Genomic DNA, 25,383 nt, shown 5'->3' with positions numbered 1-25,383 from the left:
GTCTAGAACATACTATCTCAAAGAGACTTCTCAGGACTCAGATTACAAAATTAAGTCCTAACCTAGAATTTATAAAATCCTGTATGTAAGTATTAACTCAGGCAACTAGTCTGTAATTAAATTGCAAGTACTTAGTGAATTAGCCCTCCTAAAGAAAGAGTCCAGGCTAACAGAAGAAACCATTAAAGTTATCTTTGAGGAAGTTTAGAAAGGGATTTTGTCTGTGTAAATTCTAAATTCAGAAATGCTTTAAATTATGACTGCTTATGAATCTAGAGAGAAGAATCTTATGCCTACAAGCACAAGAGGCAATTAGTTCTGTTAATCATGTAGCTTACCACAAGTAGTATCTTATCAGATGCTGTTATTGCACAAATTGGATCTCTTGTTCCCTGAAAGTAAACAAGTGATATCAGTATCAGTTTTACTGTAAAGGTAAGCATGTCCTGCTAAAGAAAGAAGGTTATTTAAATAAACAAGAGTGTTGCTAAGTATCTACATGAAAAGGAGCTATCAAACTCTGTCAGCATACAGTCTGTGGATAGTTTATGGTATCAGTAGCCTTTGCTATGGCAATCATAACAATAATATTAACAGCTTCCTTTCTTTTCCTGACCCTCCCTCCAGAAAAATAAGAAACTAAAAATGTAACAGATGTTTAACAGAAAATACAAGAAAGCAACAATCCCTGACTTATGAGGGCTGTTAATTAATTAATTTCAGATATATTAGTAAGGACAGCCAGCATTTGCACACACACATAATGTGAAAATGGCCAAAAACACTAGAAAATATCATGAAGGTTATTGAGTTTCAACAAAGTTATATTCTGTTGAAGTATGGGGAGCTGCTTCTGACCAGGAAGACAGCAGGTGCTGTCACCTGTCCACCCAGAATATACTTTTTCCATGTTCTCTACAGTTTGCTGTATATTTCCAGTAATATACAATGACACAGTAACACCACCAACCAGAGGGAAGAAACATAACACTTAAGTAAAAAAGGTAGAAGTAAAAGAAATTTTAAGTACCACCACTTCTACTAATGAAAAATTAAGAAAATAAATAAATCAACACTAATTTCTGCTCTTTCAAGCTAGCAGTGACACCACAATAAACTAGTTCATAACATCACTCACTTCAAAAGCTCTGCTGTAATCAAGGTGTCCCTCTCCAGACCCTGAAAAGGTGTCATCAATATGATAGATCCTGTAGAGAAGGATAGTTAGAAGAAAAAGTGAATGCAAAGAAAGGATCATCTTTGGCAGCATCAGTATGTTCCATCCTTGAAGAAAAAAACATTGGAATTGGAGAAAAGAATAAAAGCTATGCCTGTTCTTATGTTCAAAAGCATCCCCTTTGATAAACCTGCTTTATATTGATAGAAAGATATGGCAGTTGCTTTCACTTTCACAGCCCCTGATGGTCTATTCCCCTATGATCTGTAAACTTTCATCCTGTAAGAGTGAGTTCCTGCTGTTACAGTTAATTGTCCTGCTGAAAACCATCAACCACTCAGTTGTCCTTTTCAAACATGCACTTCCCTATTTCCCCAAGCTTTTCTCCATAATTATGAAGAGCTTCACCTTCACATCCACAAAAACTTATGTATTACTGTACTATTCAATACTTGTAACTTCTCTTTTGTCTTAAAAAGTAGCATTAGGAAAGATTTTAGAATGCTAAAATCCTCATTAATGCTGAATTACAACTATCTACCTTTTTCAATATTTTTATCAATTTATAATCTTGTCCAAGGATAGGACATCCAGGTCCTACAAAAATGTAAGTTATTATATCATGTACAAATATTACTCATTATGAGGGACATATGATGACAGGAGATGGTAGGTTTATAGAAAGATGATATAGGGTAGAGATGATATGGAAGAACACACAAAATAACTAAAAAGAAAACCATAACAAAATTGCGAGCTTTGTGAAGGCGACAGAAAAGTTAATGCCACAAATGAGCACCCGGAAAAGAAATATTTTGGAAGCAAAATGATGTTGACTTTGGCTTGTTTAGTTTGAGAGGATAAAAGTCCACACAGGATTAGTTGTCAAAGCCACAACCAGACACAAGTGCATTAGAGAAGAGCCAGCTGGACAGACTAAGTTCTTACAGGCAATGACAGACGCGAAGCAGCTAAAGTTATCAGAGGGAATAGAGCTGCCTGGAAACTAAGAGCGTGGAGGAGAAACAGGAAGGGGTAAAAAGGCATCAAGACACACAGCTCTGTAAGGAAAACATGCAGCAAGCAAATGGCAACACTGAACAGAAACTAATCCGAAAACATCTGAGGGATGTGGACAACAAACACACAGTTGCTATACAAAGCTAGTTTATCATCTTACAGGCCTGAAAGTCAACAAACCTGATTAGAAAAATGAGAGGACAAGGGTTGCATTTTAGACAGAATCCACCTTATCAATGACACCCGAGCGGAGGAAGAAAAATTACAAAGCCTGAAGACAAACCTTTCCCTGCCTTCTTTCCTGGTCCGTGCCAGCTGATTGATTTCCATGGCTGTGAGCTTCTTGGCCACCCGATACTGCCAGACGTAAAATGCTACTTTGGAAGCCGCGATCACATGAGTTCGGGTCATTGTGACAAACAATGGCTCTGTTACAAAACCCAAAGAATTGCAAAATTAGAGCAGCAAGCATTGGAGTAGATGCTGATTTGTACATTTTTTCCAAGATGGATGAAAGCATATAACCATATAGTAAATGCAAAAAACAACAACCAAAAAATCTGCCCACACACAACCTAACAGCAGCTTTCATTAGCTGGTAACAAATTTCACAGGGGCCTTGTGGTCTTGTCCAGAAGAACAGAGAACTTCTTTACAGGTTCTGATTTTACCATTAACACCTTCCTCTCCCTGCTATTTCAGCAAATCTTCATGCGCTGATGCAGAAAACAGCAAATGCATACAGACAAACTTTCAGGTTAATGACCAGCTCAGGAGCATCTCGAATCTCCTTAACAAGATCTATTAAATACTTCCATATCTGACATATTTAAGGCTATTCAAAAGTTGAGATTCTTTTTCTTAAAAACAATTCATAAATTTTAAGTTAGACAAGACCTAGAAATGCTGTTTGCACCTTAGTTGATAGTTGGGCCAAATATCAACTCTTTATCTGAATGGCAACAAATTAAATATTTAGCCGACTGTACACTTAGTCTTACTTTATTATACCAAGAAATCACAGTGTAGGAATGCAGGACATTTTCTTTACTTCAGCCCTAAGCCCACTTACAATATGTGCACAAACTAAGTATCTCATTCCTGCTATCCATGCTCAGTGGAAAAAAAAAAAACCAAAACAGTGAAGGCACAGAAAAATGAAAAAACCTAGTATGCAAATCAGCCTATGTCTTTAAGTTCTACAAGTAAATCATTATGACATAATATATTATATATTTACCAAAAAAAGCTAGATAAATTCAAAAGAATTGTGCAAACCAGCCTGGTAGTGGAACACTGAGTCATACAGATCACATGATGTGAGCAGAAAGTACAATTCTTTTACAGTGAATCTCTTTTAATTTTTTTCTCCTTTGTATTTTAGCACAGAACAGAACTCTGGAGGGAGCTATAAGCCTTCCACATAGAAGAGCATTGCTACAAGAGACAGATGGGGGAAGATTGGTTGAACAGATTTCATTTCTTTGAAACCAAGAGGATTATATAAGCTACCCAATGGCTGAAGAATACTTTTTAGTAAAAATGTCAATACTGGGCAAGAAGGCTTAGTGATGATGCTTAATATGAGCAGCACAGTTGTTTACATTATATGCAACTCATGTATTTCATGTACTTATAACACATTCATTTCAATAATTAGTCACATCCAAACTGAAGGATACAGTCTCCTGCATAATCAAAAACATTAACAAATTCTGTGTGTTTGCTCTGGGTTTTTTATTAACTTCCAGCTGTATGTGCCATAACAACCAATGTTTTTATCCTTTAAAAATTAAACATGAGAATCTCCTGACCTGTAAGGGAATAAGGTTTGCTCAAATCACAACACTTGTACTAAGCCTCATATTTGAGCTCAACTTAGTCAACATTTGAGTACTTGTGGTCCAAGACAATGTTAAACCATATTGTCATGCCAACATCTGAAGCCATGGGCATTCCTCACACTCAAGAGGTGACTCCCCCTTTGACTTACAGCTTCTATGGAGCCTAAAATTATTTGTGCACACCTTGAAATACCTGAATCTGGGAAAAAAAGTTGTTCACATAAGGTCTGTTGGAATCCAGAAACAAGATGGCAAAGTATCCATGCTTTATCCACAGGAATATAATCAATTAGGTGTTTTATGAGCATGCCTAAGACTAAACTGACAGTTGCTGCCAAAAGCACATACACACTAACCCCTGACACATTTTCCTGCCACTTCTTTCATATCAGCTCTAGCAGCAGCTGGACAACAGAGTAAGTTTGATCAGTTCATTCATCTAACTGACCTCAAAATTAAATAAATAAAAGATTACATTAAGTTGGATTAAAGAGAAAATCACAAATGATGGAGCAGGCAGGAATGAGCAGCCAGCACGGAGGGCAGGGCCTTCCCTTCTTTGCAACAACAGGCTCAGCAATGACTGGATTTAAGCCAAATGTGAAATTGCAGGGCACAGTACAGAGACACAATCATCAGGATCAGATCCATGCAGAGCCACATCTGAGAGAACAGCATCTCTGTGTGGGAGCTGATGTTTTACAGAATTGCCTGTATAACTTCAACAATTGCATAAAAGTAGGACACAAGGCATTTTTTCTAGGACTGTTTTAGCATTTTATATTGGTCAGTCATTGAACAAAAAATCTCAAACAGAAAAATCTGTAGAAAAAGAAACTCCAATCCAAGTCTAGACTGGACACTATGAAACCTTTCTTTACAGGAGGGTTAAGACTCATTGGAACAGTTTCCTGGAGAGGTGGTCAGTGCCCCAAGCCTGTCAGTGTTTAAGAGGCATTGGGACAATGCCCTTAGCAACATGCTTTTGGTCAGCCCTGGAGTGATCCTGGACTGTCTGATCCTCAGTCCCCTCCAGCTGAAAGTATTCCATTCCACCTTCTAACCTCAGAGCCTTCCACACTGGGTTATGCTCTACTCCTAAAATGTTTTCCTTCTTGACTGCATGACAGGATAAATTCAACATGAGGGAAGGATGTCCCAGCCACTCCAAGTTTGGGTTGTTGCTGGGCAGAGAAGGAAAGAATGGGTTTGTCATTTCCTAAGACAATATACTCATTTAAATCCCTTCAGGCTGAGGAAGATCTAGAATCCCTTTTCAGGCAGCTGGTTTAACCATTTAAGTTTCCTTTAGTGCAAGGAAATACCATCTTATACAGCAGCATTGATTTACCAGCAGGTGCTGCTCACCTGAGCATCAGTGCCATTCACAGAACCTGTGCTCTGACTATTAAGCAGACAGAAATGCAAGCACCTAAAGTCTGAAGGAGGCAAGAAATTTGGACACTCTTCTGCTCGGCATTTCCACTGCACAGAAGCTTTCCATGCTCAATATGCAAACTTATGAGACTGTTGAGTTCTTCCTGCTGATTTTGCATATACCCAACTTAAGTATTAATGTCTTAATACTTAATTTTCAGACATTGAAAATATGTGAGGAAAACATTTAAACAGGTGCTTCAGTTTTCAGGTGCTGACCAAATACTGAAAAGAGCTAAACAAACCATCCCCATCAAAATAACTCCAACATGTGAAACAACTGCCCTTTAAATTTTTTCTGGCTCTCCTTTCTTTTCTCACCTAATTTCTCTTCACTATTCTTTCATAAAGCCTCCTCCCTGAAAGAAAGAAACTTTCTTTCCTATATACCCAGGAATCTCGAATAACTTTCTACAGTGTTTGCATTTCATCCACACACACTCCATCTCACTTCAAAGCTGTTAGAAAACACCTGCTTCATGTCTAATCTTCTTGTAAAAATATAGACAAATCAAACAATGCATGACTACATTACTTTACTACATGAAAATCTGAGTTGCTTTCTAGTCTATGAGATAGTATACACAAACAAGAAAGACAAGCGATCCCACCTAAATCTGATGGAAAGGAAGCAATCTGACAGACACAATATTAAACTGTTGTTTTCATACAAGTCTGTTACAGGCTGTTCCTGAGAAACTGGAATGAACTTAGTCTAATCAATAAATCTACCTAATTTTAGAGCTTGATTCAAATATCTCTACAAGTGTTGGCTCACAAATAGAAGAAAATGTCAGGCAACAGCAGGGATAACTGAACATGTTGGGACATGTGGGACAACTCATGAACAACCACAGTTTACAGCACATAAATATTCAAAATCCGCTACAATTTACATTAAAAGGATCAACTAAGTAACAGGAATTCAAGTGCTTTTCACATGTAGTTCAGTCATCCCTGTTAAGGCATCCAGGAAGGAGGCAAGACACTTGGGCAGGACTCCAGCTCTGCCTTTAATCCACCTGTATGTTGGTCAAGCTGCTGTATTAATTTCACGGGGTGCTAACACACACTTGAAAAATAACTCAACACTTCACTATGTCAGTGCTCCTAAACACATGTAAGAAGATGATATAATCCAGCCTGAGTGACCTTTTCTTAGCAGATACCATCTGTTGTGTTTCCATTAAAAAGATATTATATAACAAGATATTTAACCTTCTGTAGTTTATATTTAGTTATTCATCAAAGGACTTTGACAGAAAGCCTGTGAGACTGTAAAACAAGCACAGAAGACACTGTGTTGGTTATTTTTTGTCCCAGAGTAGGATGGAATGCAGTAATGTTAGACAATGAAGAAAAGAGTAATTTATGGGTTAGCAAACACAAGCTATTGTGAAGGACCTCAAACACGAGGCACAGGAAGCAGAGGAAACAAAATGCCTTTGGACAAAATAAAAAGCAGTATGAGGAACAGCTGAAAGTGTAACCACCCGTCAATGTCTAAAGAAAGCCTAAGTGATTGCCCTTCATCAGATAATGACTGATTAATCCTTTATTGCCATCATTAACAGAGACAAGGATTAGAAAGCTAATGATATAATTAAAAATTCAACAGAATAAAGGAAATAAGCACTTCTTTTTTGAGCCTTACTTGAGCTACTGGCTTAGAGCCCAACAACACAAGATTTACATCTCCTGAGAGTGAATCAAACATTGCATAACGTCACAATTTCTTTATCATTAGGAGATTAATAGCAGTTTGTTTAAACAGTATTATAAAATATTATAAATTGACAATTCAGACAAATTGTGTCTTAATACACATTCCCAGATGCATTATTTAAATGCTCTGTCAGCTACTTAGCATCCCTACATGAGCAGTCTTTTTTCTCCACTATCCATCTCCTACCAGGACAAAGTCCAAGAGGCTTTGCCCAAGAGGCCAGCAAGGCACCTAATTCTCAAGGCAGAGTAAACCCTTTATGTTCAGTAGAGCTCCAGGTAATTCTTGTTCCAACAAGGGGCAATCTGCTAGAAACCACAGATGGCGCCTGTTCAATTTGCAGTAATTACAACCAGTCAAAAAATATAGTTTAGAACTCATGGTAGTGAAGAGCACATACTCAAGAAAAGGCAGAAGCACACAGATATCAAGTGGTCTGTTGAGGACATTCTACAACATAAGAAATAATTTTTCACCAGCATTTATAAAAATCAAATAAAGTAACAACCTAAGTGTATTTAAGCCACTCTGAAAGATGGCACTTTGAAGTCTGAAACAAATACAAGAGTTCAAAACAAAAATTACCTTTTTATGGACAGAACTTTATGCAACAATTTATTAGTTTATTAAAAGAGAATAACCTGAAATTTTTTATTAGTAGAAAGAAGAGGGGAAAAAAAGAATTTTACAAACAGATAATAGCATTTTTCATAAGTCAGTAATACCCATCCAATTATCCTGAGTAAGAGATAAGTTAATTTTAATGTTTAACTGCTTATTCCTTAAATTGATTTTCCTCATTTATAAACAGTACAGAAGGACAATGATTTTGTTAGAAACCATGTATCAACCAGAATCTTAAAGAACTTTCAGAAAGGTCTTCTGCCCTTAAGGTTTTACAAGGTCTTCTCTCTCTATTGACTTCTACAAGGCCAGACAGCTGCTTAAGTTCAGCATGCTGTCAAACTGGAACAATTACACTTCCTACTGCCAAAAAGCTCCAACTGTGATAAACAGCGTGATATACTGTACAATAGGACCTTGACTATGTACAGCTGTCAACCTCTCACACCAACTGACCTTATGTTGTAAATATTTCTAGTTGTTCTATAAAGTTGCATTTTCAAATGTTACAAAAAGAGGAAAGTAACTATGATGAAAACAGCACAATGTGTTCCAAAAGAGTTGCATTTTTATAGGCATTTGCTTTTCACTTCCACCTTCAATCCCTTCTGCAAGTTTGGAGAGCAAACTTTAAAGGAGCCTTACAGGATACATATATTTAATAAAAAAAGGTTGAATCTTTGGCTGTGTATACCATACAGTAATGAAAGACTCTCTTTTTTATAGAGACTACAGAAATTTTTCAGGACTCAAAAATGTAAATATTCCTAACCTCAGGTATTTGTCCATCTATGAGGCTGAACGTTATAATTCCCAGTACTTTCACAAGTGAACTCACTCTAGGAAAGAGCAAATCTATGCATTAAACTGTTCCTCCATTACTGGAGCGAACAGCAGCAGACTGCAGAAAGCTTTGCTATGCTAGAGGAAGAAATTGTTTAATCTCTTCAGCACAATTCAAGTACAGTTGGAATAACAACAGCATTTTTCACTTAAACAGCCTTTAAGTGTTCCCAGTTACTGAAAAAGATTCTTTTTTTGTGTACAGGCAGCTGCAGGAGATGGGTCATACTGGCAGAATCATAAATATACCTTTGTTTATAATAAAAAAAATTAAATAAAACTCTCACAGACTCAGAAAGTTTACATAAACAGAACATTAGAAAAATGCAAAGCAAAGAGTTTAAATGCAGAGTTAGACATGTACATGCAAATCTAATTATAACAGTGAGGGGGATTCATCTTGCCTAATTTTATACATCCCTGACAGAGATGAGCTGGCTGCCCTGAGCTTCTTCATACCCAGTGGAGAGCAAAAAGACCCCTTTCATGAATGATTCACTCAACTTATTTTAGATGTCAGCTGCAGAAATGACAAGACCTACTCCCTCTAAGTCCCTGAACCCTCCTCCCACCACCCCAATCCTGCCTGCCAAGTAAATCCAGGAAACCAGTGGGCACATAAAGTGCAGACATCTCATCAGGAGCAGAGACAGGACAGGGACAAAACACACACCCAACTCACACCACTATCACCCATCACATCATCTTACTTCATGGGATTCTGTTTTGGATTTAGGTTCTTTGGTTTGGGTTGTTTGGGGTTTTTTGGCAGGGGAGGGCATTGTTTGGTTCTCTTATTGATGTTTTTTCCTCCAGTCTTGGTAAACTTTTTAGTATTGAACCTCTTGGACATGTTATTCCTTCAGATTCTGATATGGTCCCCCTATTGCAAAAGGTGGCAAGAGGACATCAAAGGGACAGAAACAGAAACCACAAGACTAAAACTACCACAATATTTCATAAACTTTCCATAGGACAAAGTAGTCAAACTCATTCATCAGAGCATACTCTTCATTTTAATTATGATCTACAATATAGGGCACAAATTTCAAAATATATGTATGACTCACAGCTGATTTCCTCCTGCTATCACTGAAAAACGGAACATTAGAAAATTATACTTAAAACTTAATATATAATAAAGTATAAAACCGTTTAGAAACATTGGTTGGGAAAAATAATAATTTATGATCTTGATTATTTCTAGTCCTTGGTTGATTTTTTCCTACCTATATTCTTCTGTGAATTGCCTTTACTTTCTTGTTCAACAGTTCTTCACCTTAATTTCCTCATAACTTCTCTCTTACCAAAACTTTGCTAGACACTTTGCCCATTAATTTTATCAGAGAGAATAGCTGTTTACTGTTTAATATTAACACCAAGTATTAGCCCTATGACTTAAAACTAACATCTCTACTGAGACTAATTTAGCCAGAAAAGTTTCTTTATGCAGAGAGGATAAAACTAATGCCTCTAAAAGGCAATTTACATTAAAAAAAAATCATGAGGTTTCTTGTCATAATGGAGTCTTCCTTCTCATTCCAAAGCAAATAAATATTTTTATAAATTTAAATAAGTTATTTAGCCCTGCAACAAAACAGGAGAGTTAATCAAAGAATCAAGGTTGAAAAAGAAAACTGCAGACAGGATTCACAGTATCTACTCTGAATCCAAATTCAGATTTGGGTAACAAGCCAAAAATAAAACAAAAACCAGAACAAATAAAAGTGGATTCATTAGTCAAAAAACTGATTAATTTATCCATTTGGCTACAATTGCTTCATCTGTTTAAAGGGAAAATAATCAAGTATCTTTATTCTCAAGCAAAAAATCACAGAAAACAGTGGCTTGCAATTACTCGGTAATGTTCTGTACCATGCCTGCAGGAAACAAACAGTAGGGAAAGCCTGGAATTCAGCATTAGTTAGGATTTGGGGGTGTTTTCATACTTGTGTTATAATCCACTAATTTTTTTTTAAATTGAATTTTAATTTATAATCTGAAACTACTTAGGTAAAACAATTGTGAGGAAGATAAGAGAAAGATATTATCAATGCTGAAACACAAGAAATTGATGCTTAAGTTATTTGGGAAGCAGCAACAAGTTATTTTTAAATGAAAGTCCAAATCAAATAATTTCACTTCCTCTGATACAACTGGACCCTTTTCAAATTACATTTTCTTATGAAGAAGTTGAATTACCACTGTTCTGAAGGAAAATCTGAATTGCCAAAAGACATCCATTAAAAAAATAATGAAAAGTAGCAATTTTTTAAAATTATATTATCCATAGTTTTCATTAACTGGAAGAATCAGTTTAAGTTTAGCCAATTTGACAAGGAATGTTACTGGTTTGATAAACCATTATCTTTATTAAAAGATAACTAACAGGTCAATTCCAACACAGATTACAGAATAAGACTATTACAAGTTGCTTACCAATATCAATATATTTTGGGTCCAAGGGTGTGCCAATAGAATTGCAGAGAACCAGCACATACTGTATGGAAATAAAAGCAAGTGTCATTACTACCACACTTCTTGTAGAGCAGTAAGCTGTACGCGGTTTTCTGTGAAGGTGCATCTCATAACCCACGCCACACATTCTCATGCTCATCAGCAACAGAAAACACAGAGACCATGACTGCAGCAAATAAAAAGCAGCATAAGCATGAGAGTAATGAGCTATTTACCAATTAGCACTATAAATTAAGATCAAGCACAAAACAGGCAAGTAACCAGCAGTTTTATGCATGGGAGCAAATCTACCAGACAACATCCAACAAGTAGGAGGTACCACCAGCACGTCCACAGACAACACAGGCAAGACAGGCAGCGTCTCCCCCGCTGCTGTGTGAGGCACAGGCTGCACTGAGAGCATTTCCAGGCATGATACACCCCTGACTCAGGGATTTAGTTCTCATCAGCTGCTCATGCAAAAGATAATCTAGTAAACTCCCAGCAGTTAGGATCTTTGTTCTATCCTTTGCAAACCTCCATCTCCTTGAACCTCCAAGAGGGTAACAGTGTGGGGAGAATTGTCAATAAGGCTCTCCCTCTGCCCTGCAGTATCACAGGTACTACAGAAGTGATGAGGGGTTTTTTTTAAGTTTTTCCCTTCTTGTAATCTCACACAGGAAGGCTTTAATAGCACAGTTACCTCAGAGACTGGGCTGTTAAATTCAGGAAGATGCAAATACATAACAATTCACTTGACAATAATGCTTCATTCCTGTAGTTTATGTATTTATTTCTTCATGTCTAATCAAGGATTAAATACCTTAATGATTATTGCATAGGGAAATGCCTTTAATGAGAAGTGTGGAAGTTAAGGAGCAACTTTTACTATCAAGCCTTTAAACTTAAAATAAAATAAAAAAATACACAGGGCTACCAAAATGTGAATTACCCGCGAGCTGTTACCCTGACTCTCCAGGAAATGAAAGATAATTAGTTTTCCATGGCTCTTTCACCTCCTGAACAATCTATGTAATTGTGGTATGAGGCTACAGTAACTGTACAGCTATCCTTTTAAACTGATTGACATCTTATTCATCACACAAGAGCAGCTCAATTTAGCTTTTCATCTACCATATGAACTTCATTCTTCCAAAGAAAAAGACCTGAACATGGATTTCTTTTCATTAAGTTTTTTCTCTGGTTTGGCCACCAGTAAGTACCACACAAAAATAGTATTTTTCTTTGTTCATGAGTTAAACTTTCCACCAGCATTGTCCACAGCATTCTCAAATTTCTATTTTCAAAAAAAAAAAAAGTTGTGCCTCTGCCTGTGTAGGAAAACACACATGGCTTTAACTCTCTGTTTTTTATTTCAATCATGTTTACATTAATTCTTCTCTGGTAAATTATCCCCACATTCAGTCTACAATAAATTTCTCTTTTATGCCCTATCTAGTAATTTCTGAGACTCTATGTCAGCAGATCAGAGCCTGTCAAGGAGTAATGGAGTAACAGTATCCAAGATGACCCACGCACAGTGGTGCCAGGGCAGGGAGTTTCCATTGGCTGATTTATCCAGCCTTGTTATGGATATCAACATGAAGTCCTTCTTAATTTACTGACACTCTACTTGCAATATCTTTAAACAGGTCCTGCTGAAATTAAGTCTTTTTTTCTCCCATTAGCAATTGCTTAAATTCTGCCATTTTTAAACCACAATTCTAATGACCAAAATCTCTTGTAAACCAAATCAGTTTTTCAGACAACAACTCTAATCAACTGCTACCCATAAGCCTATGCACTTCATTTCCTAAAACCTGGCAACTCACAGTGTTAATAATTACACTGGAGCCATTTCAAAACAAATGATAGGTCCTTACTATCTGTCATTTTCAGGTGCTAAAATTAAATATCTTATTTATGCTCAATAGAGTTACACTACATCTCTCCACTGTTCGTTTCCTTCTTTAAAATTACAATTCAGAAAAAAATTATTTTATTGCACTCAACTTCACCAAATGCTTATGGCCACAATCCTATGTTTTCAGTCCATATGACAGTATACCATTCATAGCACAATGAAGCAAAGCAGCACTAAAGCATGTTTGGGGTTTTTTACCATGGCACCAAATGACTCTGACTCCTGCTCCTCCTTTGCAAGCAATATATAAGTAATACAGAAAATAATTCTGAAATGATTACAAAGGAAAAAGCATGTAACGGTATCACACTAACAGAACATTCATTAACCAAATGATACATTTATCAATTGTGGTTATATATAAAATAAATTAATTAACAAAGCAGTTTGCAGTAAAATGTAATTTATATCACCTAAAAATTGTCCCTTTTTTTCCATTTCTGACTGATGAAATATTCATTACCATTCTGATGCTTTTACCTTGTCTCTGGAGAACTGTTCCAGAATTTCTGAAGAAACATTCATCTGGAAGGCTGCAGTTTTTATTAGGTTACTAATAGCTACAAGGAGTTGATCTGTAGATGCAGTTACTTTGAATCAGCTACTTTGTTGTTTGTTGGGATTCTGTGTTTTTGAACACTGAGCCCATTCAAGCCATTCTGTCAAATGACAACTGACACAACTCTAAGGCAGATTCAGACTTTTACATTTCATCTTATTCCAGCTGTAGAGAACTGACATGTGGAACAGAGCATTTGAAGTGAAAATTAAGAAAGATTTTACCTGAGGCTGATTTTCATCTGCTTTAGTTGCTAAAACACAGAAGTCCCCATAAGTTGTTATGGAAATAAGGCTCTTGACATATTTCACGTATTTCTCATTGTTTTTTGTGTCCCAAAAGACTACACAGCACTCTGGGCGCTCCGCTCGGGTATAGGCATAAACAACGGTATTGGAACAGTAACCCCACTGCCAAGAAAGACAATGTTCATAAAACCAATCAGAAATTATAAGAATTCAATAATGAATTGTTCCAGCCATGAAAGTTTATTTCATATACACAATTAGTATTCAATATTTCTTACCTGTCAAGCGACAAACTGATTTATTATGAGATCACAGTTCATATATTAAGATATTGGAATAATATTAAACTGGGAAAAGAAGGTTTTCTATCACAGCAAACTTTTTCTATCACCTTCAGTACTGAAGGATCAACCTTAAAATGTGACAAGATCTCACTTTGCCCTGTTTCTTCCTTGTTCAGCAGGTATATAGGTATATTTATATAGTTCAGCAGGTATTCAGAAATACCCAGTGTGATGATGGTTTTTGCCATGAAAATGCTTGCTTTGTGACTACTGATTCAGAAACCTGAAGTTCATTTCCCAAAGGAAATACAATAAATACCTTAAACAGTGCAATTCCAGAAGCAGACAGAAAAAGCAATTATACAGGAGCACCATAATAACTCACATCACCTCTTCCACATTAGTACCATGAGAAAAACCCTCCCTTCCTCCCAGAAGAATGTAATTATTCCTGTAACAAGTAGGAGAAAGGGCAAAAAGGCAAAAGAAACAGAATATACATAAGGATGCATTTTATTGCATTCAACTGATGTAAAGTACAAAATATAATAATGAAAATCCCTTCTAATACAACAGAATCAGAAAATAGAAAGGAGGTGAAGCTGTCAAATAAATGAGACACAAAGCAAAACACTTAAAGATGACAATGCAATTGTAGAAAACCTAACAGAATTCTCTGCATCAGCATCTACTAGAGAGGGAGAAGAGAAAGCTTATTAGTGTTGGCAAGAGAGGCTCCCACACTCCTCAGGAACTGAAACCAAAGCAATAAACTACAGCATCAACAGAAGAACTTCTAGAACAGACCCGTAGACTCTAAATTAGTATTACAACTCCATGCAAACTATGAACAGTTTAAAAAAAGATCAGCTCCATTAATAGGTTTTACTGTCATGTTAATTTAAAACCTCCTTTCTCTTATTGATATGGCTTATTGAAAAATAGAGCAAATCAGATTATTCAGTAGATTGGCAATGTGATATTAACTCTTCATCTCCAGGTCATTAATTCCAATCCAGCGTAAGATAATTACAGCTTTGAATCACTCCCATTTAATGGCTGTCCCCATTTAGAATATGTAGCTCCTAAAAGGTAGTTACTTATATTACCAAAACACAGCAGAAGTATTGATTGAAGGAAAACATGTATCATTCACCATAAAAATATTTAACATTGAAATAGAGTACACTATAAACTTATTAAGAGTTTATTTACAGAAATAAATTAATTTGAACATCTCTCTTTCCTTTTCAATTGTGCAAAATGGAAAAAAAAATGAGCTTACACATGCAGTTCCTAAACCAAAAGTTTCAAAGTATTATTAATTTGCAAATTGTGCCAGATCTTGAAACACACATGGTCTCCTAGATACTGATGAGTTTAAGAAAAAGCAACAGGCCTGTGTTCCAGCTGTTGCACATCTCCCAGAACAAACATTAGGTAGCATTTCCTGCAAGACTGATTTCCAGCTCAGATTTCCAAAGTCTTTTCCAGAATATTTACAACAAACTAATTGAAAACGCTTCCTAGCAGATTTGTGTTTACAGCTCCCTAATTAAAATACATTTCAATATAGCTGCAGGATGTTCCTCACATTGCACTCTCTCTAATTACAGTGGCTACACACTTATGATAAAAGAACATATCCTGTGCTATGAAAAGAAGTATACAATACTCTATACTGGACAGTAATTGCTATAATTTGTTAAACTGTAAATTTAAATTAAATAGTTCTAACTCCTAAAAAAACCCACCAAATGAAAAAACTCAGGTGATAAACAAGATAAAACATTATTTAGAATTAGATGATAGACACTTGTAAGAAGTATATTAGGAACTGAAATGTAAGCAGGAAGTACATCTATCAGGTTGCATTCACTCCTATGAGTGAATTTGTATACTGTTCAGGTGTCTACTCAGCTTTCCAGGCTCAAATGAATAATTCACCAATAAAAAATGGCAGTATATTAAGGCTCAAACAGTTCCCATCGTATGCCTCAGCCCAACCTAGTCAACCAAACAGCAGTGAAAACACAGCAGCCTTACCTAATGACATCCTCAATTCCTACCAAATTTAGAACCATGCCCAGTTCTGTTTCCTTATTGTCAAAATGAAACTCCAAATGCATTGTAAAGGCAATGGCTAAGTCACTGCATCACCAAGACAGACCCTCACATTCCACTAAAACTGCAAGTCAGTAGTGTTGATGAAGCTGCAATCGTAAGTGAAGCACTAGTTTCTATATATATATATGTATAAACACATGTATGTATGTATGTATATTAGAGCAAGCTACTTTTTCAACCTGATCAGAAAGAGAATAAGTAACAGGAAACTTATTAATACAATTAAGTTTCACATTACTACATACCTTGTAATGTGGACGAATGTTTGCAAAATATATGTAATGATCAACAGCCAGTGCAATTTTCAGTCCACCTCCCTCCCAGGACAAGGAAGAGATCTGTTTGCCGGGAACTTTCAGTGTACGTAAGTGCTTGGTTAGAACAAGGAAAGAAAAAGATTTGAAATTATCACAGGAAAGCCACTCTAAAATACATAAATTACAGTTTTGATAGTTGTTGGAAAAAAGCCCTATAGATATTCTTTACAGTGCCCCATAACAATTCTTAAATTGCAATACATATGCAAAGAAAGAGAGATACTTAAGGTGTACACCATAAAGTGTTCTTTCACCTCAGGTTTGATTTGTTGTTTTTTAATTTGTGTTTTATTTCTCCAGAGAGAAATAAACAACAGGACTCAGTTCAAGCTTGAAGAAATAAACAGTAGACAATGATAGTATAAACATTATTCCCTTTGGCTGGTAATTTGAATCACCTTTATGATTTCAGTTACAATTAAAACACAGCAGTAGTACTGATCCTGACATGCCTCAGAAGTTTCACTGACGCTGGAAGTGTATTAGTCAGTTCATGTACAACACTCTCAACTACAGCTGATAGCTTAAACACTTAAAAACATATCCCTACTCCATGTCAAGAGCATGCAATTAATTAGCTACAGAGGTACACAATTTTCAGTGAGGCAATCAACATTTTCCTCTTCTCTATCCCCTTTCCAAAAGAATCTAAGAAAGGCAGTAGGTACACTTTCCATCTTTTTTCAAATATCTTTATTTTGCTGAAGAATTTTAAATTGAATGAAGGAAACAATTAGGAAAAAAATAATGTTTTCAAAAGCTATAACCTTAGTCCCACAGAGCACTTCTTTGTGGGTACCTTTTTAGTTGCAAATAATATAGGTGTATATAGCAAAAGACACACTTACCTATTATTTACTGTACATTTTTGAATAATCTTAGGCTTTAAAAAATACATTTTACTGAGTAGAACATTGATGCTCAGGTCTAACTCTCCTTTTGAGTACCTATTTCGTGCCTTTGATCAGATGAAAGACCAAGTCAAAATACTGCTCACACATTATTCACAGAAAATACCATGTTCCAAAAAGTGAAGTCCATATCTGAGTATCAGAACAAGTACAGAACAATTCTAAAACCTGAAGAATTTACTTATGAACACTAAATACAAAATCTGGAAGACCAGTTTCAGTTAATTTGAAGACCATTAGCAACCAGAGATGCAACATTATTGCCAAAACCTTTGGATCCATTAAATCCTTTCAACTAAGGCAACCCCTGCAGATGATGTTGGATCTTAACCCCCTTCACAGCACAGCTCAGAGCTGGCCATTACTTCCTCTGTACAAGGGACAAACTTTATCACACTCTGATACATAACATTAACTTACTGATTTTCAGCTATATTACTAAGAGGGAACAGGATATTACCTGGCAAGGCAAAAACAGCACCACAAAAATATATTGACCAGTTGTCTCTCAACTATCAAACATTTAATCGACTATAAAAAGCCAAGATGGACAAAAACCTTTTACAAAACAATAGCCACAACAGCCAAATGAAGAAGTTTAGGGAAAAAATTCTGTTTTCTGAGGTTTCTGAGCCATTGCTTTTACTGATACAGGATGCCTTTTTTCCAGTTTTACTGATTCTGCATAAAAGAGCAAATACTAAGTATTTAATACCAATAGTCATTCACTGCTGTATTTTCAGCTTCTAATGTAGAGATGCCCAGGTCTCTTACACAGCCAGTGTAGAAAGACAAGTACTTCTGGATTTGATACACAGATGTTGACATCTTGACTGCTGCCTAAGCTCCAAACTGCTTATGTTCCATACTTTCATCTCAGGGATCTGGTGCTCAAAGTTAGACACCACACTTATCCTATCACTACTGTTTTGAGAGGCACTTGGGATTTTCACACTGGCCACTATGCTGCTGTTCTAAAAGGGTAAATGGTCCTGTTTCCAGATCCATGTGGATATCCCAGATGGATACCTCAGAGCACTAAACACCTACATTTTGGCATCCAAATTCCACCAGTAATGACTCTGTAGCAAAACAATAAAATTTAGAAAGGAAAAAAAGAACCCAAACATTTACACTACGTATGAAATATTTTTACCTCACCAAAGGGAGTGTAGAACTGCACAACATTGATATCTTTATCTTGAGAAGCTGCTTTGAGGGAGCCTGCCAGTGCCAGAATGCTTCCATTGGAGTTCCACTGAATACACACTACATTGATACCAGCATCAATCAAAACAGGATCTAGTTTTTAAGGAATAAACATTAAGAATATCAACACAAGCAGACATTTTGGGTCAAGAGAAGCTCAGTAACTTGCACCCTACATTTTGTACCTACTGTAGTCATTCTCATCTCTCATTATCTGGCATCTCCCATTATCATAACAGACAGCAAGGCAAGGGCAGTTGGGTTCAATGTAGCCTTGGGTACCGTGGTACCAGTGTATCCCAGCAATGCTGAAGGCTCCTGTTAAATTCACCAAACAACTCAGCTTCATTTTCACCTGCACAAGAATGGTTAAATAAAGTCATATAAAACATGTTATTTAAAGAATAATTTATATCTCTACTGACACTTGCAAAAGACAAGATGTTTAAGTAAAATTATTTTCCTGTCCCAAGAAAGATTTTGAAGTTCTCAGAATTTTATGGGTTTGAAAAACTTCCTTATATAATCAAAGCCAGTTCAGACATAGAAAAACATATATTTTTAACTACAAAGAAGCACCCTAAGGTTGGCATTTTCATTCTTTGAAAAGTAAATTAAAAACAAAGAAAACCAACAACATAAAAAGTCCACCACTCACACATGTGCATAGACACAAAAAACCCCCTGGAACACTGCAAAAAATAATTATTATTTCAAACCATTCCTAGGCACAATATTTGAAAACAACAACAACAGAAAAAACAACAACACCATCAACCAAAATAGCAAAACAAAAAACAATTGTTTGCTTTTTCTTGACTAAAGTTTGCTGAATAACATATAAAAATAATTGGAAAAGAACTGGTGTCCAAATTAGAACACCAATTAATAGAACTTTTGCAATAACTAGCCCAGAATACCTGGTAACACTAGTGAGGGTTTGTCTAAAAGATAAGAGTATTCCTGAATCAATTCCAAGAGGAATGCCAGGTAAATTATGGGAGAGAGGGGGAGAGGGAGAGAGAGCACGACCATACATATTGTTGATATTGTGGGGAAAATGACAGCAAATTATTTGAAGAATTTCAGTAATTTGTAGCAGTTGGAAATACCATGACTCATACAGTGAGGAAAAAAGAAAGATATAATGGGAGGAAAAAAGAAAAGAAAATGGGAAGAGTAGCAGATATTTTCTTAGGAAGGTTATGGAAAGGAGAAGAAAATTCACCATATTAAGCATTTAAAAGTTAAGAACATGGTCCCAAATACACTGGTTTTAAAGTCAGTGTTTTACTTAGCATTTTATTACAGTCATATTCCAATACTTTAAGTAAGTAGATAAAAATAAAGAAATAAATCTAGGTTGCAGGAACTCAACAATATACTATATCTATTTCCTTCTATTTTTCTACTCACTACCAGGATTTCTCTAAAGAATAATAGGAGCAATAGGAAAATAAACTATTGCTTTTTCTAAAAGCATGCTAATACTTTAAGAAGCAGAAGCTGTAAGAAGACAATATCCTTTAAGCCAGCATTAGTTCCTCCAAATAATGAAAGGAGGAAAAAAACAACAGCTAAAAATATTAAATCTGACCTATCATCACAAATGTCTTTGAAAGTAAAGACTTTCAGATGTCTTAAAGAGTTTAACTTTATTTCAACTACTTTTACAGTTTCAGTAACTATTGCAAAGCTGAAAAGCATTAGTTGATGTGATAATCATTTAGCTACCAAAAAAAGAAATAATTATAATAAACAGCTGCAGAACTCTTGAATAAAAGCTGTGTGCAGAAGGCTGTCCAGTTCTCAGGACTCATTGTCCACCAATTAAATAAACATTAAATAAAGAGGAAATGAGCTTTTATGCCTGTTGAAATCAATCATAATCCTTTATATAATTATTATTATATCCTGATGTTATAATCATAATCCTTAATTATATCACAATGAACTTACAATAAAATTTCCCTGATTGTCATAAATGTGAATCTCTCCATTTGCCATTCCAAAGAGTAAAATTTTGCTATTGGAGGACCAGGCCACATGGCATAGGTGGGTGCCTTTCAAGTCTTTTCCCCAAATGCGATTGCCTGGAACAAAACATTGACTGCACTTAATAAATATACCACAAAATTAAAAGCAGGATGCAAGCAACCAGTGCAAAAACTAAAACAGCTGAAGTCAAAGGAACCATTAGTAAGTAACTATTGATTGTATTTACCTAGAGAAACAGAGCCACTGTGTATGTGGCTACAAACAATTTTGTGTGATAGCACAATTAGTAGGGCTTAAAATCTTACCATCCACTGATCCAACGATCACAGCTCCATCTTCATATACAATACAAATCTTCTGTCCATCAGCATTCCAGCTCATACTTCGAACCACTGATTTATTTCTGTTGTTAATCATCTCTTCATACCAAGAACCTACCAGAAGTGAAAGAAAAGCTGAGTTACACTTGTGATTTGATAAACCTCTAGAAGACTCAAGGCACATGCTAATCACTGAACTGCCCTTTCAGGAAAAGCCTAGCAAGGCTTTTGTAGCAAGACTACAGTACAGTGTCCCCAGAAGACACAGACACAGTTACTGTGAAACCCAGTGCTCCCATGGGAGCTGCTCATTTCTAAAGCCAACTGTGATGATTGAGGACTCGGACAGGGGACCCAAAGTCCAAGAGGGGCCTACAGAAAGAGCTCTGTGCTTAAGTAATTTCAGAACTGACAATAAAATAGGAAACATAAACAGAGGGAACAACTGGCTTTGCTAGGAATAGGTAATAAGTAGTTTACTGATTATTTTCCAAAACAAACAGATTATTTATGTGACAGCAGCCACAATGTATCAGCCAGAAAGACTTTTATTCTTTACTCCTGAAATGAGAAGAACAGCTAACATTTTATTTGTTTCCATTTTTCATTAAACTAAAATTCCCAAGAGAATGGGAAAACTCTTTTTTTTTTTTTTCCCGCATGTGCTGGAAAGTGGTTACCTTGACTGTGAGGTTTGCTGGCTTTCAAATGAATTCCAGTGAACCAGAGTATATGCGTGTGTGAAAGGGTCAAGAGCAATAAAAGATAATTATAGTCATATACTGGTTAGTCATATTGGTTCACTACCTTAAACGCTTCTAAAGATAGTTTTTATGAGAATATTGAATTGATGCTTTATGCAGTGGTGATAAGTGCTTGTAGTCACATGTTTGTGCTTACTGCACAATATATTTTTCATATTGTATTCCAAGCAAGAAAGATAAAAAATTTAGAGCAGTTTATCAAGCACATGGCTAAGTACTGATATCTTCACCTACAGCAGCTCTGCAGGACAAGCACCTTGTTTCATATGGCTACACTATAAAAAATATCGACAAGTATTACAATAAAACCTGAAAATGGTTTTTAAACTATATTGAGCTATACAATCTGCAAAATAAAAACTCCAAAAAACAACAGTAAAAACTGCAAGTGAGGAAAAACATATTTCTCATGACACAAAATATTATCCCATCTCAAGTTTATCTTGAAGAATACCTCTGTACATCATCCACACAATGATGAGGCCATTTTGATCGCTGGTAGTCAATTTTTGATACTGTTCATTCCATGTCACAACCTGCACAAAACCTAGAAAGTGATAAAAAGCTTTTTATTGGCATTATTTAAGTAGTTAATAAAAAATACAACATCCAACTTAATCAACCTGGAACTTTTCAGAAATTTACATTGCTGACTTATTTCCTCTTTCAAAATTCTGCCCAAGAGCTCCTTTTGCTTCTGTATTCACCCACTGGAGTAACATCCTCTCTAAATCCTGCTCAGTGTTGATTCCACACCCAAAACCCAAATCATGGTTTTGCAGTTTCTGACACTCTGGGACACTGACAAAATTTTACAGTTGTAGGAAGTCTGGGGTTTTTCTTCCTCTCAGTAGTCTGATCCTCTCTGTCGCTGCACATATAAAACATAATCTCCCTGACAATTAGCCAAAAGAGCACTCTACACACAAATCCTTCAGACCCTCAAGCTTCATATGGGATCCCACTCACAAATATTTGAAAGATGTTTGAACTTTTATCAGTTCCATATTGCAGATCAAATTGTATCACACTTTCTCCTCTCCTCACTGCTGGGCACCCATTTTCTCTGTATCCTTTCCATTTTTAGTGTTTCAGTCAAGAATGTTATCAACAGATGCAATCAAAGATACTCTGATTGTCAGGGATTTTTAAGGTAATAGTAATCTATTTCAGAATTGAAGACATCCATTCAAAGTATCCATTAAATCAATTCCTCACAATTAATTTGTTCCAATCCTATTTAATTAAGCCCTTAAAATAACCTGACTCTTGGCAGATTTCAACTGCAAGTCCTCATAAAAAAGTCCACTCCCTCAAATAATGCAAGGATTTTAGCATCCTCTTCATATCCCATTGTCCATGGCTGATGACCATTCAACATTTCTCATGAGAGAAGTTAAGTCCTCCCCTAATTTTGCTGCATTCAATTTTTACTTTCACACATTAGACTTCTCTGGCTTGCTTTCTAACCTCTCTAAATTTTGTACACTGAAGTCTATGCATATACACATTCTGTAAGTTGTCAATAAAGGGAAAAAATCACCATATATTTAACACAGAAATCAAGTTTACGGAACCAATTTTCATTTCTTCAGAAGAAAATGGAAAGCTACTGTTAACACATAATCTCACAGACATTATTAAAAAGAAAACCCAAACAGCCTTATCCAAGATAACATGGTAAAAATATACAGCCAAGCTGTTACATACCATGCTGAATACTCACAACCTTTATTTTGGATTTGCAATAAAAAGTTATACCAAAATTACTCTATCAGCTTCACAAAATCTTGTATTTCTATTCTAACTAAAAGCAGACCAAATGCCCAAATACACTTACCACTATGACCTTCAAGAGTTTGAGTCACAGAAATGTTGTTAGGAGCTGCTAGTCCCTTTATCTTTGCCTCATCTAAAAAATAACACAATTCACTATGAAAATAAACCTGACAAAGCATACATGTTACCATGTTTCTATGAATACTGAAGCTCTAATCACTATTTTCATAGATAAACTGAACCACTTAAAAAGAAGTACATAGTAACTGCAGGATGAAATTTCCACCCCTCAGTTCCATGTGTTTGCTATTCACATCTGTCATCCAAATTGATACATGCCTTGTGGTCTAGCAGTTTTTCAGGGAAAAAAGTCAACAAAAAAAAAAAGAAAAGAAAAACAACAACAACCAAAAAAACCAAACCTCAAACCCCACAACAACATCTATGTTTATCACATTTTGTTACATTCAGAAAAAAAAAGTTTAAGATTTTTTTAAAATGGATTTCACTTTTCCTGGAACATATTTATTAAAAAGAAAATACACAGCTTTCTCCATAAAATAATTAAGATGGTAGAAACTATTCACATAAAATCAATAAATAACAAAGTAAGTTCCAACATAAAGAGGAAGTCTACAAAAAAAAAAATAATTAATTATATGCCCTGAATAAAAAAAGGCAGCGGCACTGAAGAAAACTTCAGCAGATATAATGGGTAGACAAATTATTTGTGTGCCAAATAAGACCAGCTGAAGAAAAATTGCTTACATAAGACAGTGATGAAAAAATCTGATGTCAGAAGGAATACATAATAGCTATGTACAGATTTAAAACATATGCAATATTGTCAAGTAACTCGGGGAAGAAGTTATGCTTAAGTGTGGTGGGTTTTGTTCTTAAGATAAAAATTTTTAAAATAAAAACTAAATGAAAACAAACACATACACACACACCCATTTACCTGTTTGCATTTCTAATTTTATAACTTTCAGCAATCCATCTTCTCCACCACACGCTATGAAACCTTGGGTCTTATTCCAGGAAATACATTTTAATCGAATATTACCAGGAATTGCAATCTGAAAAAGAAGTATTTTGTATCTCTACACAGTTTCAATAATAAGTTGTTTTATTTTACATTGTCTATCTGAACACCTCAGAGACACCTACAATAGCACAAGAGATAAATCTATTCCTATTAACAGATCTGTACACGCAAAAAAAAGAGAGAAGACAGAACTGTAAGCACTGGTGAAACTGTGCCACCCTCAAGCAATTGAACTCACACAGTAAATAATAATAATAATAATAATAATAATAATAATAATAATAATAATCGTAGTAACAGGACACCTGCAGAGGTGTGCTGAGCAACAAGAACAGGCGACAGGGGTCACACAGTGCACAGGGCTTCGGTCTCTAGCAGAAAAGCCGCGTCCAAAGCCTATCGGGGGAAAAACTGCGGAGCTGCCGCAGCAGCGGGACACCGAAGAAGCCGCAGGCCAGGCCGAGGGAAGCGGCGGGACAGAGCAGGGCAGTGCTCGGGAGTGCCGCACCATGCCCGGCCGGCCCGCAGAGCCCCGAGGGTCCCCTCAGCCCCCGCGGGCTCCGCGCTCCCGATCCCCGGGACTCCCCGCGGCAGCTCCCCCTGCCCGAGAGCAGCCTGCCCTCCGCCGCCCCAGCAGCACCTTCTTGCACAGGTAGATGAACATCCCGGCGGAGCGCGGCAGCCGCCCGGGCCGGCCCTCACGGCAGCGCGGCCAAGCCGGCGCCGCGTCCCCCTGGCAACCGCGCGCGGAAATGGCGCCGCTTCCG

The 25,383-nt window shown here is 36.3% G+C and overlaps 1 protein-coding gene across 2 annotated transcripts in view; it reads right to left on the bottom strand.

Moving 5' to 3' along the window:
* Positions 1 to 25,354, bottom strand: part of WDR35 (WD repeat domain 35) — a 42,062-nt gene extending 16,708 nt beyond the window's left edge. Inside the window, exons 1-15 of one of the 2 annotated variants that reach the window (XM_068183404.1) lie at positions 25,257 to 25,354; positions 24,530 to 24,647; positions 23,630 to 23,701; positions 22,244 to 22,336; positions 21,011 to 21,139; positions 20,667 to 20,800; positions 18,897 to 19,062; positions 18,655 to 18,800; positions 16,516 to 16,641; positions 13,836 to 14,021; positions 13,251 to 13,283; positions 11,111 to 11,171; positions 2,481 to 2,625; positions 1,139 to 1,208; positions 339 to 392 (exon numbers count right to left, since the gene is read on the bottom strand). In XM_068183404.1, coding sequence (XP_068039505.1) covers positions 339 to 392; positions 1,139 to 1,208; positions 2,481 to 2,625; positions 11,111 to 11,171; positions 13,251 to 13,283; positions 13,836 to 14,021; positions 16,516 to 16,641; positions 18,655 to 18,800; positions 18,897 to 19,062; positions 20,667 to 20,800; positions 21,011 to 21,139; positions 22,244 to 22,336; positions 23,630 to 23,701; positions 24,530 to 24,647; positions 25,257 to 25,280 — 1,557 coding nt within the window. In that variant the 5' untranslated portion in view covers positions 25,281 to 25,354. The remainder of the gene's footprint in view (positions 1 to 338; positions 393 to 1,138; positions 1,209 to 2,480; positions 2,626 to 11,110; positions 11,172 to 13,250; positions 13,284 to 13,835; positions 14,022 to 16,515; positions 16,642 to 18,654; positions 18,801 to 18,896; positions 19,063 to 20,666; positions 20,801 to 21,010; positions 21,140 to 22,243; positions 22,337 to 23,629; positions 23,702 to 24,529; positions 24,648 to 25,256) is intronic. The other variant, XM_068183405.1, reaches the window with a different exon arrangement.
* Between the last annotated feature and the right edge of the window lie 29 nt (positions 25,355 to 25,383).

This window comes from Anomalospiza imberbis, chromosome 3 (genome assembly GCF_031753505.1).
Source record: "Anomalospiza imberbis isolate Cuckoo-Finch-1a 21T00152 chromosome 3, ASM3175350v1, whole genome shotgun sequence".
NCBI lineage: Eukaryota > Metazoa > Chordata > Aves > Passeriformes > Viduidae > Anomalospiza > Anomalospiza imberbis.
This window is presented reverse-complemented; position numbering and strand designations above follow the sequence as displayed.